The sequence below is a fragment of the Nannospalax galili genome, unplaced genomic scaffold (genome assembly GCF_000622305.1).
Source record: "Nannospalax galili isolate Female #2095 unplaced genomic scaffold, S.galili_v1.0 scaffold1395, whole genome shotgun sequence".
Taxonomy (NCBI): domain Eukaryota; kingdom Metazoa; phylum Chordata; class Mammalia; order Rodentia; family Spalacidae; genus Nannospalax; species Nannospalax galili.
Window position 1 is genome coordinate 504791 of NW_008336062.1, and position 16820 is coordinate 521610.

The window sequence follows — 16820 nt, forward strand, 5'->3', positions numbered from 1 at the left end:
AAGATCAGCTAGTCTTCAGTCTACAGCAGCAAGATGAACTCACCAGCGAGAGAGAAGGTAAGCAGCAAGAAGCCAGGCATTCTCCTCTGCCATGGCCTTTTATACAGGCTGCCATTAGAAGGTAACACCCACATTTAGGGTGTGTCTTTCGGCTTTAGATGATCCAATCAAGAAGATCTCTTTCATTTCAGTTAATCCCAGATCCAGTCAAGTTGACACCCAGGATTAGCCATCACAAGTCCACCCCTTGTCAACTTGACACCCAATAGCATCTCTCTATGTCATGCTTAATTTTCAAATGAAAACAATGTTGAGGTCATAAGTTCACCTAACATGATATGACTATCCCGTCATACAATGATCAATACATTGCGTTATATATACAATGCATTATATAAGAGTAGGTGATAAGGTCTTTGAGGAATGCTTAGTCCTTTAGTGTCTCATAACCCAATATAATCATAGAGGTTCACAACACTTAATCACTTACCACTTATCTCAATTACACATTCAAAAAAGAATAACTCAAGTATCTGCTTAACATATGTGTATACATGTACAAGCCTATTCTTAACCAAATAGGACAAAAATACTCATGCCAATTACAATCCATGTTTCTGGAACTGGTCACGTGCCCTAAGTTGGTATTTGTAACTACCTTCCTTTACGACCCATTCTGTATTTCCTCCACCATCAGTGAGCACCTCTGCAGGTCCTGGCTCTTTCCCTGGAGGAGTGACCCATACTTTCATCCCTGAAGGGTCTGGGCCATTTGTTGTCTTGTCTGGATTGGGTTGTTGCAGTTTCCCATTGACCTTAATCACAGGACATGGTAACATCAAAAGTCACCCTAAGGAATCTTCTGACTTCCAGATATAATCTTCATTACCTCCATTGTGGAGAACCAGTCCAATTTCCCCCTGGCAGTCGGGATCAATCACTCCTCCTAATACCGTTATTCCTTTCTTAGCCTGCTGACTTAAGGGCATCAGAAGCCCAAAGTGTCCAAGGGTCCAAGGGGAAGTCTTAGCTTCCAGTTCAACAGAATGTTTGTTGTCTCCCCTGGCAGAAGCACTCCCTCCTCTGGAACCAAAACATCTAAGCCAGTAGAGTGCAAAGTAGAGGGTACAAGAAGCAAAAATTTTCCTAGTGGGTCACCAGGGGTGATAGTGAGTGGAATCATTCCCACTTCCACCCCTTGATTCCTGGACCTGTGAATCCTGGCTATAGGAGAAACTGTACCATATATTGGATGCTGATTCAAAGCATATACTGCCTTCTGGAGGACCCTGCCCTAGCCCTCCAGGCTATTGCCACCTAATTGGCACTGTAACTGTCTTTAAGAGACCATTCCATCGTTCTATCAAGCCAGCTTCTTCAGGATGGTGGGGAACATGGTAAGACCGGTGGATTCCATGACCGTTGGCCACTGTTGCACTTCTTTGGCTGTGAAGTGAGTTCCCTGGTCAGAAGCAGTGCTGTACAAAATACCATGATGGTGGATAAGGCATTCTGTAAGTCCCTGGATGGTAGTTTTGGAAGAAGCGTTATGTGCAGGAAAGGCACATCCATAACCAGAATAAGTGTCTGTTCCTGTAACGACAATCCCCTACAAGATGGAAGTGGTCCAATGTAGTCAACCTGCCACCAGGTTGCAGGCTGGTCACCACGGGGAACAGTGCCATATCGGGGGCTCAGTGTTGGTCTCTGCTGTTGGCAGATCTGGCACTCAGCAGCAGCTGTAGCCAGGTCAGCTTTCATGAGTGGGAGTCCATGCTGTCGAGCCCATGCACAACCTCCATGTCTGCCATCATGGCCACTTTGTTCATGGGCCCATTGAGCAATGACAGGTATAGCTGAAGATGTTCCCATCCTTTGCGCATTTGGAGAGCTCTATCCACATACTTCTTCCCCAAATGTCTTTCTCACCAATTTTCCATTCATGCTCCTTCCAAGTCTCTGACTATCCAGCCAAACCACTGGCTACAGCCCATTAATCAGTATAAATTCACACTTCCGGACATTTCTCCTTGCAAACAAAATGCCCAACCACGTGCACTGCTCGAAGTTCTGCCCATTGTAAAGACTTGCCTTCCCCAGTGTCCTTCAGGGTTCTTCCAGGAATTGGCTGTAATGCCACAGCTTTCCACTTCTGAGTGATGCCTGCATAGCATCCAGAACCATCTGTAAACCAGGCTCTAGTCTTCTTTTCCTCAGTCAACCTATCAGAGGGCACACGCCATGACAACACAGGTACATGCTTGAGAACAGGAGGCATTGGAACAGGAGTACCTGCCATAGGTATTTAGGCAACTTCTTCAAGTAACTTGCTTGTGCCCTCTGGACCTGCTCAAGCACCATCAGGTATATGCAACTTCCGTTTGATAATGGATTGTTGCTGTTCATGGCCTACTTTATGGCTTCCGGGGTCAGATAACACCCAGCTCATGATCGGCAGCTCCGGTTGCATGGTGACTTGGGGGCCCGTTGTCAAGTGTTCAGTTTCCACTAAGGCCCAATAGCAGGCTAAGAGCTGTCTCTCAAAGGGAGAATAGTTGTCTGCAGATGAAGGCAAAGCCTTACTCCAAAATCCCGATGGCCTCCGCTGTGGTTCCCCTATGGGGGCCTGCCAGACTCCAAACAGCATCTTTTTCTGCAACTGATACCTCAAGCACCATCGGGTCTGCTGGATCATATGGCCCAAGGGGCAGAGCAGCTTGTATAGCAGCCTGGACCTGTTGAAGGGCTCTTTGCTGTTCCAGGCCCCACTCAAAGGTAGTTGCCTTCTGAGTCACTTGATGTATGATTTGTAGTAACACACCCAGATGAGGAATGTGCTGCCTCCAGAATCCAAACAGGCCCACCAAGTGCTGTGCTTCTTTCTTGGTGGAGGGAGGGGCCAAATGCAACAACTTATTCTTCACCTTAGAAGGAATGTCTCTGCAGGCTCCACACCACTGAACTCCTAGAAATTTCACTGAGGTAGAAGGCCCTTGAATTTTTGTTGAATTTATTTCCCATCCTCTCATGCGCATATGCTTAACCAACAAGTCCAGACTGTCTGCTACCTCCTGCTCACTGGATCCAATCAGCATAACATCATCAATATAGTGGACCAGTGTGATATTTTGTGGAAGAGTCAGGCAATCAAGATCCCTTCGAACCAAGTTATGACACAATGCTGGAGAGTTAATACACCCTTGAGGCAGGACAGTAAAGGTATACTGTTGGCCTTGCCAGCTGAAAGCAAATTGCTTCTGGTGGTCTTTATGAACTGGTATGGAGAAGAAAGCTTTTGCCAAATCAATAGCTGCATACTAGGTACCAGGAGACATATTAATCTGCTCGAATAAGGAAACCACATCTAGTACAGCAGCTGCAATTGGAGTCACTACTTAAGTTTTTGATAGTCAACTGTCATTCTCCATCACCCATCTGTCTTGACACCCAGGATTAGCCATCACACAGTAAAAGTAACTTCTTAGGAATTTGATACTTTGCAGGCCCTTTGGCAAGGTGTGCTACTGTCTTTTATCTAATCACTGATCACTACTAGGATCAATATTAGCAGCAGGGTAAGCCAGCTAGCCAGCCAGCATGCCTGCTCTACTTCCTTCCTTTTTTAGTGCTGAGAAACCGCTGAGTTATATCCTCAACCCAAGCTTATGTTTCTAGAGGGATAAGAGTCCATCATGGCAGAGAGGCATAGCACCAAGCGGCAGGCATGGCAGTAGAAGCCAAAGGCTGAAAGCTCACATCTCCAGTGGCAAAAAGGAAGCAGACTGTGAACTAGGAAGTACAGCAAGGCTATGGACTCTAAAACCTGCCCCCTAGGCCACACTTCCTAAAGATTCCATGACCTCTCCAAACAGGGCCGCCAGCTGGGGACCATATACCAAGTGTTCAAATTATTTGAGCCTTTCTCATTCAAACCACTACAACTGCTCTGTTTTGTCTCAGTATCCATATGAATGTCTTTAAAATTTGTTTTTATAGAAGGAAGGGTCAGTGGACTTTCAAAGGAACACTGTCAACAGTACATGGTACCACAATCTACCTAGTCTTTAAGTTTTCTATATTTTAGTAAGAAAAGTAGATCTGCTCTACTTTTTGCTATCCTGACAATATCTTTTCTATATGGTGTGGGACCCATGAAATGGAGGTCTCATTATTATTAATTTGATTGGAAAAAATTTAACTTAATGTTTAAAATGCAACTACTTTCTGGGATCCCCTCTTTGATTTTTTTGTTTGTTTTGTTTTGTTTTACTTCCTCATGCCTGTGGTGCTCATTCCTGACAAAAAGTGCCAGCTATTCTCCAAGAAGCAATTCCAGGAACCACACAGCATATTGAGTCCCAGCTTCAGATTGCCCAGGAACAGGCATTTCGCTACACAGCCATCCTTGAAAAAGTAACAAAGAATACACCCATGAGCAAAGAACTTGAGCCGCACATGTTAAAGGAAGCTCTCTATAATATTCGACAGTATGAGATCTTCCTTCAGATTGTTTTGGTGAGCTAATGCTACAAATTCTGGCATTTTCTATGTAAAGCAGTCTCTTAAGAACCCAGTCATTAATGAATGAGGCAAACTCAGGAACTGTCAGTTTACATTGCTTTGATAGGGCCAAGAATTAAAACAGAAACAAGAAAGTTAGATGTGATCTTAGTGGAAATGTATTGGTAGAAGTTAAGTTTATAGTTACTGATTCTCTTTGGTACTTAGTATGGTTGTTAACATGCTATAATTAAGCAGCATGTGTATTTGTAACATTTTTAATTCAGACCATGTGTTTTACAGATTATTTGGCGGGGAGTTGACATTCATGACATCTCTGTCACTTAAAAATTGGGAGCAGGTAGGGCTTAACACATGATATTTGTAGCAAAACTATGTTGTCTTTACAGTCAGATATAATTACTTGTGCTCAAGAAGTGGAAATGATGATAAAGCAGTTAGCAGCTCAACTGGAACAATTAAAAATGACAGTAAAATCAAAGACAGCTGTCCCAACATCACAAGTCTTTGTAAGTATTTGTCAACCACTTTGACCTTTTTTAAATAGAATTTTTGTGAATTTTATCAAGTCATCTTTATACCCCCTTCCCCTTTCCCCTTTGGTACTCTTCCAGAGCCCCCCTCCCAGAGTTTATACATTCTGTCATTTGTATTAAGGCCTATTATGTAAAGTTAATGTGCTAAGATGTCCCTCAGAGCAACTTCAATCACCATGGTTTAGTCAGCCTATCTAGGGTCTCTCCTTTCAAGAAGATCAGCTTTTCCTCACCCAGCAGTAATCAGCTGCATAGAGTCTCACTACATAGCCCTGACTGGGCAGGAGTTTGTTATGTGGACCAGGTTGGCCTGGAACTTAGGTCCATGTGCTTTCTAACTGCTGGAGTACAGTTCTTTACCTTGCTTGGCTTTCTGATTAACAGCACTGTTTTATAGAAAAATTTGACATCCCTGATCTGGGAGACCCTGATAAATTTCTTCAGTTATTCTCAATATTGGTTTTAAAAACCAAGAAGAATTAGCTGGAAAGATGGCTCAGCAGTTAAGAGCACTGGCTCCTCTTGAAGAGAGTTCTTGGGTTCAGTTCCCAGCCCTACATGGCAGCTAACATCCTCTCTAACTCCAGTTCCAGTGGATCCAATGCCTTCTTTCAGCCTCCTTGGGCATTTCATGCACAGGTACACTCATATACATGCCAGTGAAACACTCATTCATACAAAATAAAAATAAATAAATAAAATGTTAAAGCCAAGAAACAAAAAGCTAAGTTATTTAACTTATATGTGAGGCCTAATTGATTTTTCATTTATTCTGTAAGTCGTTGATCTTCATTGTGAATAAAAATATTTTATTTCACTCACTGAAAATGTTTTGCTTATAGCTCATATGACATACGGTAAGATATATTTGTATACTTTCCATATTTTTTTTTTGAGACAGGGTCTCCCAGTAGCCCCAGCTGGCGTAGAACTCACTGTGTAGACCAGGGTGGCCTTGAACTCACAGAGATCCGCCTGCCTCTGCCTCCCAAGTGCTGGGATTAAAGGTGTGCACCACCATGCCTGGCTGATTTTTTCCTCTTTTAAAAATATTTTATTTATTACTTTTATATTGTTTGTATGAGTATATTGCCTGCATGTATTAAAGTGCACCTGCATCATGCAATGAATGCCCACAGAGGTAAGAAGAGGGCATTGGATCCCCTGGAACTGGAGTTATAGATAGTTGGCCACCATGTGGATACTGGGAACTAAACCCAGGTCCTCTACGAGAACAACCAGTGCTCTTAACCACTGAGCCATCTCTTCAGCCCCTCCAGATTCTTTTGATACATGACTGGGCCAAGTAACTCTATAATGAGTCATACCTAGTTTTAAAACATTAAATTTGAAGGATATTTCCTTTTGATTTCTTGAAGTTAAGTATCCATAAAATTTCTTAGGAGATCAAATGAGTTTGGCTAATTTTTGAGTAAATTAACTTTGTAACAGTCACACCAAATAAAATGCCTTGAAAGAAAATACAAGTTTATTTTCTACTGACTTTCTATCTAGAATCTGTTAACTGTCTTGACAAGACTGATTTATGGAGGAATGAGTTTCTTTATAAATAACAATCATATTTAATTTTAAGAATGTAATGATTAATAATTCTATAACAGTTACATTTTTCAATGTTTTTCTCTCCATCAGCCCATCTTCATTGCACTAGCCAGTCTGTGGGTTAGTTTTCAGGATGAAACTGTTTTGATTAGTGTCCTCAGTAATTTGACCACTAACCTTGAGCTATTCCTGGGCACTCACGAACTTCTCTTTCCTGAGAAAGTGATAAAAGATCTTCTTGATGGAGCGACTGTGAAAACTGATCTGTGTAGAATTAAAGAACACATGGGTAATGGAAATCAAACATTATCTCCTCCTTTAAAAGTTATCTATTGTTTAAATCTCGCGTTGCTTTAAAATTTTCAAATTAGAGCTACCTTTATAATTAGAAAAGACAGACATTCATTACAGAATATACAGAGAAAACCAGACATGGTGGGACACACCTGTAAGTCTCAGCTTATGGGAGGTAGAGGCAGGAAGATCAGGAGTTTGAGACAAGCTTAGGCTACACAGTGGGCTTGAGTCCAATCTGGGCTACATGGGACCCTGTCTCAAAAAGAAAGTGGAAAACACAAGTATGGAAAATGGTTCCACAGTAATCATTCTTAATGTTCTTCATGTCTTGGTGAACAATGGTTTTGAGTGTATATGCATATCTGTTGTAAGATCAGTGGTTTTGTGGTTAATACATTGAGAAAATTCTTGCAAATTGTATTTGTTGCAAATAAAGCTCTTCTTTTAAAAAAAATTAATGTATTTATCCTGCATGTATGCAAGTGCATCACATGTGTGAAGTGCCCACAGAAGCTAAAACAGGTTATTGGGTCCCCTGGAATTCAAGTTATGGATGGCTGTGAACTGTCATGTGGGTGCTGGGTACCAAATTGGGGTCTTCTGCAAAAGCAAGTAGTGCTTCTAACTGATGAGCCATCACTCCAGCCCCAATCTCTTTTCTTTTCACAGAATGTTATTTGCTCAATGTCTACTTAGAGTCAAATTGAGATTTATAAACCAATTCATTTTGGCCTTATAAAATTAATTTAGCTAATTTAGGCCCTCTGAGAAATGCATTGATTCTTATGGAGGGGCTATCTGTATCACCTTTTTACTATTTTGGTCTTTTCTTTCTTAGTTAAAAGAGAATTTAAAATTTATGAGAAATGTCAAAGTATAGTCTGGAACTTATTAGTAAAATGAATGTTTTTCCTAGAAAAATTAAATTGGATAAATTACTGCTTGCTTTTTTAAATTCTATTTTGGTAAAACTTGAAAATAACAATGTAGCAATGATCCCTTTCTTAAATTATTAGGAGCTATAAAAACTGAAAACTAAGTCAGATACTAAAAACTGTCCTCTTAGTCTAAGTTTTTACTACTTCTAGTGAAGTTTGTTCACTTCATTAAAACAGCATGTCTAAGCACATATTAAATGAAATTGGAAAGTTAAAGTAACTTCAACAATGAGTATTCAGTTCCGCTACATTGTCAAGACAGTTTCTTTACCATCATCTGGTTTAGTCATCCAACAAGAAGAAATGAATATGAAATTCCAGCAATGAGAAATGAACAAAAGATTGGAGTTGAAGACCTTAAGTGCTTGCTTTTTTGCCTGTTGACCATATATACTAGAACTATCTGCATTGTCTATGCAGCATGGAGATTTTATTATTTTTACCTAAAGATGTCTCTTTTTGGTAATGACAAACACTTTTTTTTTTAAAGCCTGGTTTTTCTCAATACACTTTTAAAGATTTTTAAGTTGTTTTATATCTGGTCAAGTCGAGATTTTTAAGAACTTCATTTTTAATTTGTAATAAAAGTTTACGGGGCTGGAGAGATGGCTCAGTGGTTAAGAACACTGACTGTTCTTGCCGAAGACCCAGGCTCGAATCTCAGCACCCACATGGCAGCTAACAATTGTCCATAACTCCAGTCCCAGGGGATCCGACAGCCTCTTCTGACCTCCGTGGGCATTGCACAACATGGATACACTTACCTACATGAAGACAATACACACATACACATAAAATAAAAAAATTAAAAAGTTTACAACTTGCTTTTTTTCAAAAAAGTCAACAAACTGCAAGCACCTGTTAATAAAGGTTTTAAATTTTTTAAAAATCTTAGATTGATTTCCCACCAGAGTTAGAATTTTTTTCCTCACTGGAACATTTTATTGTCATTCTTCAGTGAATTGGGAGAGTCAATATTCTCTGAAAGACTTTAACTTACACTAGCCACAGTTTATCATTGTTGGAGACCTTGAATATATCAGGGTAAGACAGATTTGTTTTCTCCAAGTTACACATTTACTTTTAGTTGTAGACACAAGGTCATTTGGTTGTCTCTGGGTGTAGAATCAGGCATAAAAATAATACAAGTGATTTTAAAAGCTAGGAATCTTGGAGAACAATTTTTCATGAACATATATTTTTAATTTTATTTATTATTTATGTGTATGTGTGTATTTCCTGCATGTAGGTAAGTGTACCACCCATGTCATGCAGTGCCCATGGAAGTCAGAAGAGGTTGTCGGATCCCCTGGGACTGGAGTTATGGACAGTTGTTAGCTGCCATGTGGGTGCTGGGATTTGAACCCGGGTCTTCTGCAAGAACAAATGCTGTTCTTAACCACTGAGCCATCTCTCCAGCCCGTGAACATATATTTTTAAAATTTTTATGTGTATTGAGTATTTAACCTGCATGTATGTAAGTGCACCCAGGTTGTACAATGCCCACAGAGGCCTGAAGAGGGCATTGGATCTCCTGGAACTGGAGTTGTGGACAGTTGTTAGTTGCCATGTGGGTGCTGGGAACTGAGGCTTTATACTCAGCACTTGGGAGGCAAAGGCAGGTGGGTCTCTGAGTCTGAGGCCATCCAGGGCTACATACTGAGACCCTGTTTCAAAAACCGAAAAATAAAACGAGACAAAAAGTCTAAAGAACAGGGGCTGGAAAGGTGACTCAGTATGCTCAGAGAGTGTGTTTTTGGTACAGAGGACCCAAGTTCAGTTCCTAGCACCCACATGGCTCTTCACAGCTGCCTGTAAGTCCAGTTCCAGGGACTCTGACAACTTATAACCTCCACAAGCACCAGGCATAACACATAAAATAAAAATGAAGAAAATTTTTAAAAACTGTATATCTTGTAGTCAAAACCATGTTAGTAAAAGACATTTCCTTGATTTTTTTTTTTTTTTCCTGTTTGGAACGTTCTCTAGTGTAAGTCTGATTTTGTATGTAATCAAGGGAAATTTTGCAGTCAGAAAAATTATAGACAATAAAAAGTTGATGTTTAGAATTATCTTCTGACTTATATAGGAAATTTTATTTTCTCAAGGAATTAAAAACTTTTCCTGTCCTCTTTCATTTTAGAAGAAAGAGTACAGTTGGCAGATTTCAGAAAATTGGAATGGCTTTTTCCAGAAACAACAGCAAATTTTGATAAACTGCTAATTCAGTATCGGGGATTTTGTGGCTACACATTTGCTGCAACAGATGGTCTTCTCCTTCCAGGTATATTGTGTTGTTGGGAATAACATTGTCCTTTGTCCTGGTGTTTATTTCATACTGGGTGTTCATTGCACCCATTAGTCATGTTTTCAAACTATGGATTCACATGGTGAACTAGGAAAGGAGATATGGAGATGATCCAGATAATGTCTTCATCTTAAAGGTGTTTACAGTATAATCTGGTAGATTCACAGAAGACTATTAAGAAGTAAGTGGTGGGAGGTGTAACAGGCTGATTGTCCCTTATCCAAATGCTTTGAAGCAGAGGTGTTTTCCAATGTGGGTCTTTTAGGAATGAGATATATTAAGGATGGGAACTCCAAGTCTAAACACAAAATCCATTTGTATTTCTTAGATATCTTATGCATAAAGCCTAAGGTAATTTTATACACTATTTTTTAGTATACTCACATGTTTTTTGTTTTTGTTTTTGTGTGTGTGGTCCTTTTGAGACAGGGTTTCCCTATTGCCCCAGCTGGCTTGGAACTCCCTGCATTAGATCAGGCTGGCCTTGATCTCACAGGGATTCCCCCTGCCTCTGCCTGTAAGGTGTATGCCACCACACCCAGCTAGTATACTCACTCTTGACCTAGCATGTGAATTTTCTGCTTGTGGCATCCTGAAGGTACTCTAAATGTTTCAGATTTTGGAGCATTTCACATTTCAGCTTAAGGACACTCAGCCAATATTGTATAATAGGGGCTCTGTAGTGTCATGGAAAGGTGCTGCTTCATATGCATTGAAAAGAGTCCAGACAGTACTAAAAATACTGCCTTTTAAAATAATTACTGAAAAAAAACACAACTGATATGGTCACTTAAAATATTCCCTTTAACTTTGTAGTTATACTCCATTAACATAAGTTAGGATTCCTTTATAAGTTAGATTCTTCTAAGGAAATACTTTATCAAGTAACATTTCTCTACTATATATATAAATCAGGCATTGAGAGGCAGTAAATTTTATCCCAAAAGTGCTATGTGAAGGGGGTAATGAGAAGAAGCCTGCTAGGGCTGCAATGAAAACAGCTTGACAGACCTGCTTACTATTGCTTTTATGTCATTAGCCTCATCCTTTGCCTTTTTTCTTGATTTCTTTTCCTTGATATTTTTGCCATGTTTTACAATTGGGTCTTGCTGTTTGTCACAGAATTGCTGGAATTCCTCATGCTAAAGAGAAGAGACAAATTGGCTTACTCTTTGTGTTTTCCTGAGGAACAAACACACCAGAAATGTGGATGTGAGGTGGCGAAAGACATAGTCCAGCTTCTACCTACCGTGTTAATACAAGAGAGGGATAAGTAGGAAAGAAGGCTTGCCAGGCTATGAGTTTCAGAATCCTCACTGAATTAACTAGTGCTGACCCTTCTTTTCTGTTTACTGTATTATTTCTATCTACTATGCTATGGTCTAGACACCAGAAGCTCACATTACCTCAAAAGGCTTTGTGGAGCATTTCTTTCATTTGGAAGTGCAGACTACATGGCTTAAACCCCAAGGTGAAGCGTACTGTGGCATACTGCACCATCACAGTCCTTTTCAGATGACCTCATGTCTACCAAGCCATCTCCCTGACTCACTCTACTCTAGTCAGGTCCACTTCTTGCTGCTCTTGCACATTCTAAGCCACTATCAACTCAGAGACCTCACTTGTGACTCCTCCTGCGTGGAAAGCTCCCTTACCACCTCAGTTCATGCCTTGCTCCTTTATGTTATTAAATCTTTCCTAGTCAATTTAGAGCACCAACCTCTCCCTACTATATATTTAACTTGCTTGCTTGCTTTATTTATTGCCATAACTCTGGTCATTCTTTGGCTTTTGATATATTTGTGACTTGTTGGAAGTAGAGACTTTATTTACTCTTTGTCCTTCTGTATGCCAAGAATAGGGTCAATAACTGTTGAATAAATGAAAGAATGAATATGACAGTATTATAATTTTTAAATAATTTCCACAATATGCATGGATATTTAATAATCTACAGTCTATATAGAATCTTTTTTTTGTCTTTTTGAGACAAAATCTTTTTACAGTTTAAAATATATAAATTTGCATTGTAGAAAAGATGGCTCATTTTTATAGTTCTTACAGTTATTTTTATATGCCCTTGCAGAGGACCTAGGTTGAGTCCCAGAGCCCGACCCACTGAGAGACCTGAGTGACTCCACCTTGGATAAAACCTCCATGGGACTGACCCAGCCCTGGGCCCTGTTCCAGGAAAAACCACACACACAAAAAAGTATACATGGAACAGTTAGAGAACAACTCCCCCACCAATGGTCAATTAACCAGGGACAGGAAAATATTAAAAGTTCAGATATCTTTTCAGGTTTCTTGAAGCCAGCAGTTTATGGTTTGGCGGTGGGCTGCAACCAATCAGATGCTTACCAGGCTGGAGACCCCCTACTCCCCTACTTGCTGAACTTGCTGAAATAAACCTATAAAAACCTCTGTCTCCCAAAGCAAGGGGTCTCACATCTGAGATCCGCTGAGTCGGTGACAGAGTGGACCCAAGATTAAGCTTGTAACAATAAAAAATCCTTGTGTGTTTGCATTGGTCAGCTCCTTGGTGGTCTTTGGGATCTCGTGAACTGGGCAGAACATCTTGGGGGCTCATCCGCGATCCCCAAGACCCCCAGGACCCCCGAACAGAAGGGTTCCTGGCAGGCCAGTAAGTGTTCTGTTTCTAGTTGTGCCTTTCTGTGTCCTAGCTTCTGTTCTGAGCCTTGAGGCAAACTTGTGAACAGTGTGGTGAGGAGTGGTTGGAGTGGACGCGCTGGATGACTGTGACCACAGAGGTCTGGAAGACGTTCCAGACCCCGGCAGAGGGGATGGAGGGCCCCGGACTCTGTTGATTTCTGTGAAATGACAAGGCGGGTCGCTCCCACGGTGGGTGTGGCAGTTCACCGCTGTCCTACTTTCAGTTTTTCTTTCGCACAAGCGGGGGAATTTGCTACTTGGCCTTCTGTGTGTCTTTCTGGCTCTCTGTTTTGTCTTTGTCTATTTCTCTGTGACTGAGACGGACGCCATGGGACAGACTCCCTCTGGACCTGGTTCTTGCACATTTTGGAGAGGTTAAGACTCAAGCCCATAACCTCTCTGTTGTCAGGAAGAATAAACTAACTACTTTTTGCAGGTCTGAATGGCTCACTTTCAAAGTGGGATGGCCCTCGGAGGGGACCTTTAATCTCACTGTCATTAACGCAGTTGAGAAAATTATTCTTCAACCACATGTGGGACACTTGGATCAAATATCATACATAGTGTCTGGGGAGATTTAGTTAATAATCCCCCCTCCTTGGGCCAAGTCTTTTCTTCCTTTATAGAAAACTGAGGTGCTGACAGCTGCAGAACGGAAAACGACAACCCAGAAAGCACCTAAGCCTGAAACCAAACCATCAGTACCATCACTGTACCCTGTCTTACAGGGAAGCACAGAAGAAGGTCTAATTTTTCCTCCCCCTCCTTATCCACCTCCTCCACAGGAGGTACCCCCTCCAGAACCGACACCCCTGGTACCAGATTTTTCACAGGCACGGGGGGACTGGCTCAGGGGACTAGAAGTAGAAGGGCAGCAACACTGAAGGGTCCAGACTTTACTGTTCTACCCCTCAGAGTCACCGGCCTCATGGATGAGGCCGGCAACCAGCCCCATCACTATTAGCCATTCGCCACTTAGTGACCTTTATAACTGGAGAACCCAGAATGCTCCCTTTTCTGAAAATCCTAAGGAGTTTATTAATTTATTAGAAACTGTCTTATTCACACACCAACCCACTTGGGATGATTGTCATCAATTATTACAGGTCCTGTTTACCACAGAGGAAAGGGAATGTATCCAAACAGAAGCCAGAAAATTAATTTCTGGCAATACTGGTGACCCTACTACTGACCCAATACTGATTGATGCTGCCTATCCACTGACCTGGCCTGATTGAGATTATAATACTGCAGAAGGTAAGGGGAGGCTTCTGGTTTACCGCCAGGCTCTGTTGGCAGGTCTCAAAGCGGCTGCTCATAGGCCAGCTAATTTGGAAAAGGTATACAATATTAGTGAGGAACTAAATGAAAGCCCAGCTGTGTTCTTGGAGTGAATAATGCAGGTACACTCCATTAGACCCGGTGGCCAAAGATAATTTAGCGGCAGTGGCCATGGCTTTTGTTAACCAGTCGGCTCCAGATATAAAGAAAAAGCTCCAAAAAGTGAAGAGACTGGGTGAAAAGAGCTTAAGGGATTTAATGACTGTGGCCGAGAAAGTGTACAATAATAGGGATAGTGCAGAGGAAAAACAGATAAAGGCAGAAAGGAGGCAGAATAAGGACCTGGAAAGGATCCTGCTGGCTGCCACTGTGGATCCAGAGGACCGGCAGAGGTCTCTGAGACAGATAGCGTCGGGGAAAGGAATCTCTTGCAGTATGTGGATGACCTACTTGTAGCGGCAGACAGCCAAGAGGCTCACATGGACAGCACAGAACGTTTGTTGCAGACGTTGGGAAGCCTGGGCTATCGGGCCTCTGCTAAAATGGCCCAACTATGTAAACAATAGGTCCAATACTTGGGCTATATACTCAAAGAAGCACTACTGGTAAAAGATGCTGACAAACTGACTTTGGGCCAGAACTTGACCATCACCACACCACATGCAATTGAAGGAGTTTTAAAGCAGCTCCTGGACAGATGGCTAAGTAATGCCCGTATAACTCATTATCAGGCATTCTTAATCCTGGTAGAATCACCTTCGAGGTACCAGTTGCCCTGAATCCAGCCACACTCTTGCCGGACCCTGCCTTGGATGCCCCCCTGCATGATTGTGCCAGAATCCTGGCCCATGTCCACGGTACCCGATCAGATTTGAGAGATACCCGTTATCTGATGCTGAAGTAACCTGATTCACTGATGGGAGCAGCTTTGTCCAGGATGGCAAGAGGTATGCAGGGACGGCTGTAGTATCATTAACCTGCATCATTTGGGCAGAGCCTCTGCCCACTGGCACTTCAGCCCAAAAGGCTGAACTTATTGCCCTAAGGCATTGGTACTGAGAAAGAACAAAAAGCTTAATATGTATACAGACAGCCGATATGCCTTTGCCACTGCGTGCATTCATAGGGCACCATATCGGGAACGGGGCTTATTAATGGCAAAGGGAAAGACTGTCAAAATGAAGAAATCCTAACATTGCTGAAGGTTCTCTGGCTGCCAAAGAAATTTGCAATTATCCACTGCCCAGGTCATCAAAAAGGGGACGATCGAGATTTCCCAAGGAAACAATCGAGCAGATCAGGTGGCTAAACAGGCTGCCCTCCAAATTAACCCAATCTTGGCCACCACACTAATTGACCCAGGTGACCCAAACCTCCCCGAAAGGCCCAAATACACCAGGTAGGACCTGAAATGGATAAAGGGACTGCTGAGGACCCAATGCCTGGAAGGATGGTGGAGGTCAGCAGAAGGGAAGCTGATCCTCCTGGATCCTGGAAAAAGACAAATGTTGGCAAAAGTACACCATTCTTCCCACATGGGCATCAAGAGGATGCAGGACTTAATTTGATATGCTGAAGTAAAAATCAAGGACGCTAATTTAAAGATTAAAGATTGTCAATGGCTGTAAAGCTTGCCAACTCACTAATGCAGTGCCAAATATTAGAAACCCAGGAATCAGACTTCAAGGGAGAAAACCTGGAGCTTTTTGAGACAGGGTCTCCCTGTAGCCCCAGCTGTCCTGGAATTCACTATGTAGACCAGGCTAGCCTTGAACTCAGAGATCCGCCTGCCTCTGCCTCCCAAGTGCTGGGATTAAAGGTGGGCACCACCATGCCCAGCCTAGTATTTATATTTTTATCTGTATGAGTGTATTGCCTGCATGTATGTAAGCGCACTCATGCCCTGCAATACCCAAGGAGGTCAGAAGAGGGAGTTGGATCCTCTAGAACTGGAGTTAAGAATGTTAGCTGCCATGTGGGAATTGAACCTGGGTCCTCTGTAAGAGCAGCCAGTGCTCTTAACCTCTGAGTCATCTCTCCAGCCCCTTGTTTTTAAAGATATATTCTTACTCTGTAGCCCAGACTCACCTAGAATTCATGATAATTCTCCTGCCTCAGCCTCTTTAGTGCTGGTATTACAGGCATAAGCCACCACATCTGGCCTCTATTACCTCTATTACATAATTCATTCAGAAAACAAAATGCAAGCCTACTTTCCTCTATTTATTATAATTATAAAATGCACAGCTTATGAAGTATGTGGGAAAGTTCCAACAGTTTAAAAGCAGAGCATATACTCCACTCCTCATCTCTTAGTGGAAGCCAAGTTTGACTTGTCTTTCCACATTTTTACCTTACTCACATATACCTCTGCAACTTGCTGCTGCCCATTTTACAGTAAGTACAGCCCCATATCACTTGCTATGCCCGACTCATTCTTCTTAGTGGTTACATCTTACTCCATTCTACAGATATACCACACAGTATGCTATCTGTTTTTTATCATTACAGTAGGCTAAAAACAGTCTTACCTATTCCTTTCCAACAAGATCCTAAAGGCCTGGTTGATAAAGCCTGTGAATGTTATGTTACTATGGCAGTCTCTGTAGATGATGAAGTTAATGGTCTTGAGATGGTCAGAAAACCCTAATTCTCCAGATGAATCCAAAATGTAATGACATTTACCCTCTTTATGGAAGAGGG

General features: G+C 41.8%; 1 protein-coding gene across 1 annotated transcript in view; it reads left to right on the top strand.

The window, feature by feature from the left end:
- Cfap206 (cilia and flagella associated protein 206) overlaps positions 1-16820 on the top strand; it is a 51494-nt gene that overhangs the window by 16190 nt on the left and 18484 nt on the right. Inside the window, exons 8-11 of the mRNA XM_017797566.2 lie at positions 4307-4515; positions 4911-5030; positions 6711-6909; positions 9999-10139. Of these exons, the coding sequence (XP_017653055.1) occupies positions 4307-4515; positions 4911-5030; positions 6711-6909; positions 9999-10139 (669 nt within the window). The remainder of the gene's footprint in view (positions 1-4306; positions 4516-4910; positions 5031-6710; positions 6910-9998; positions 10140-16820) is intronic.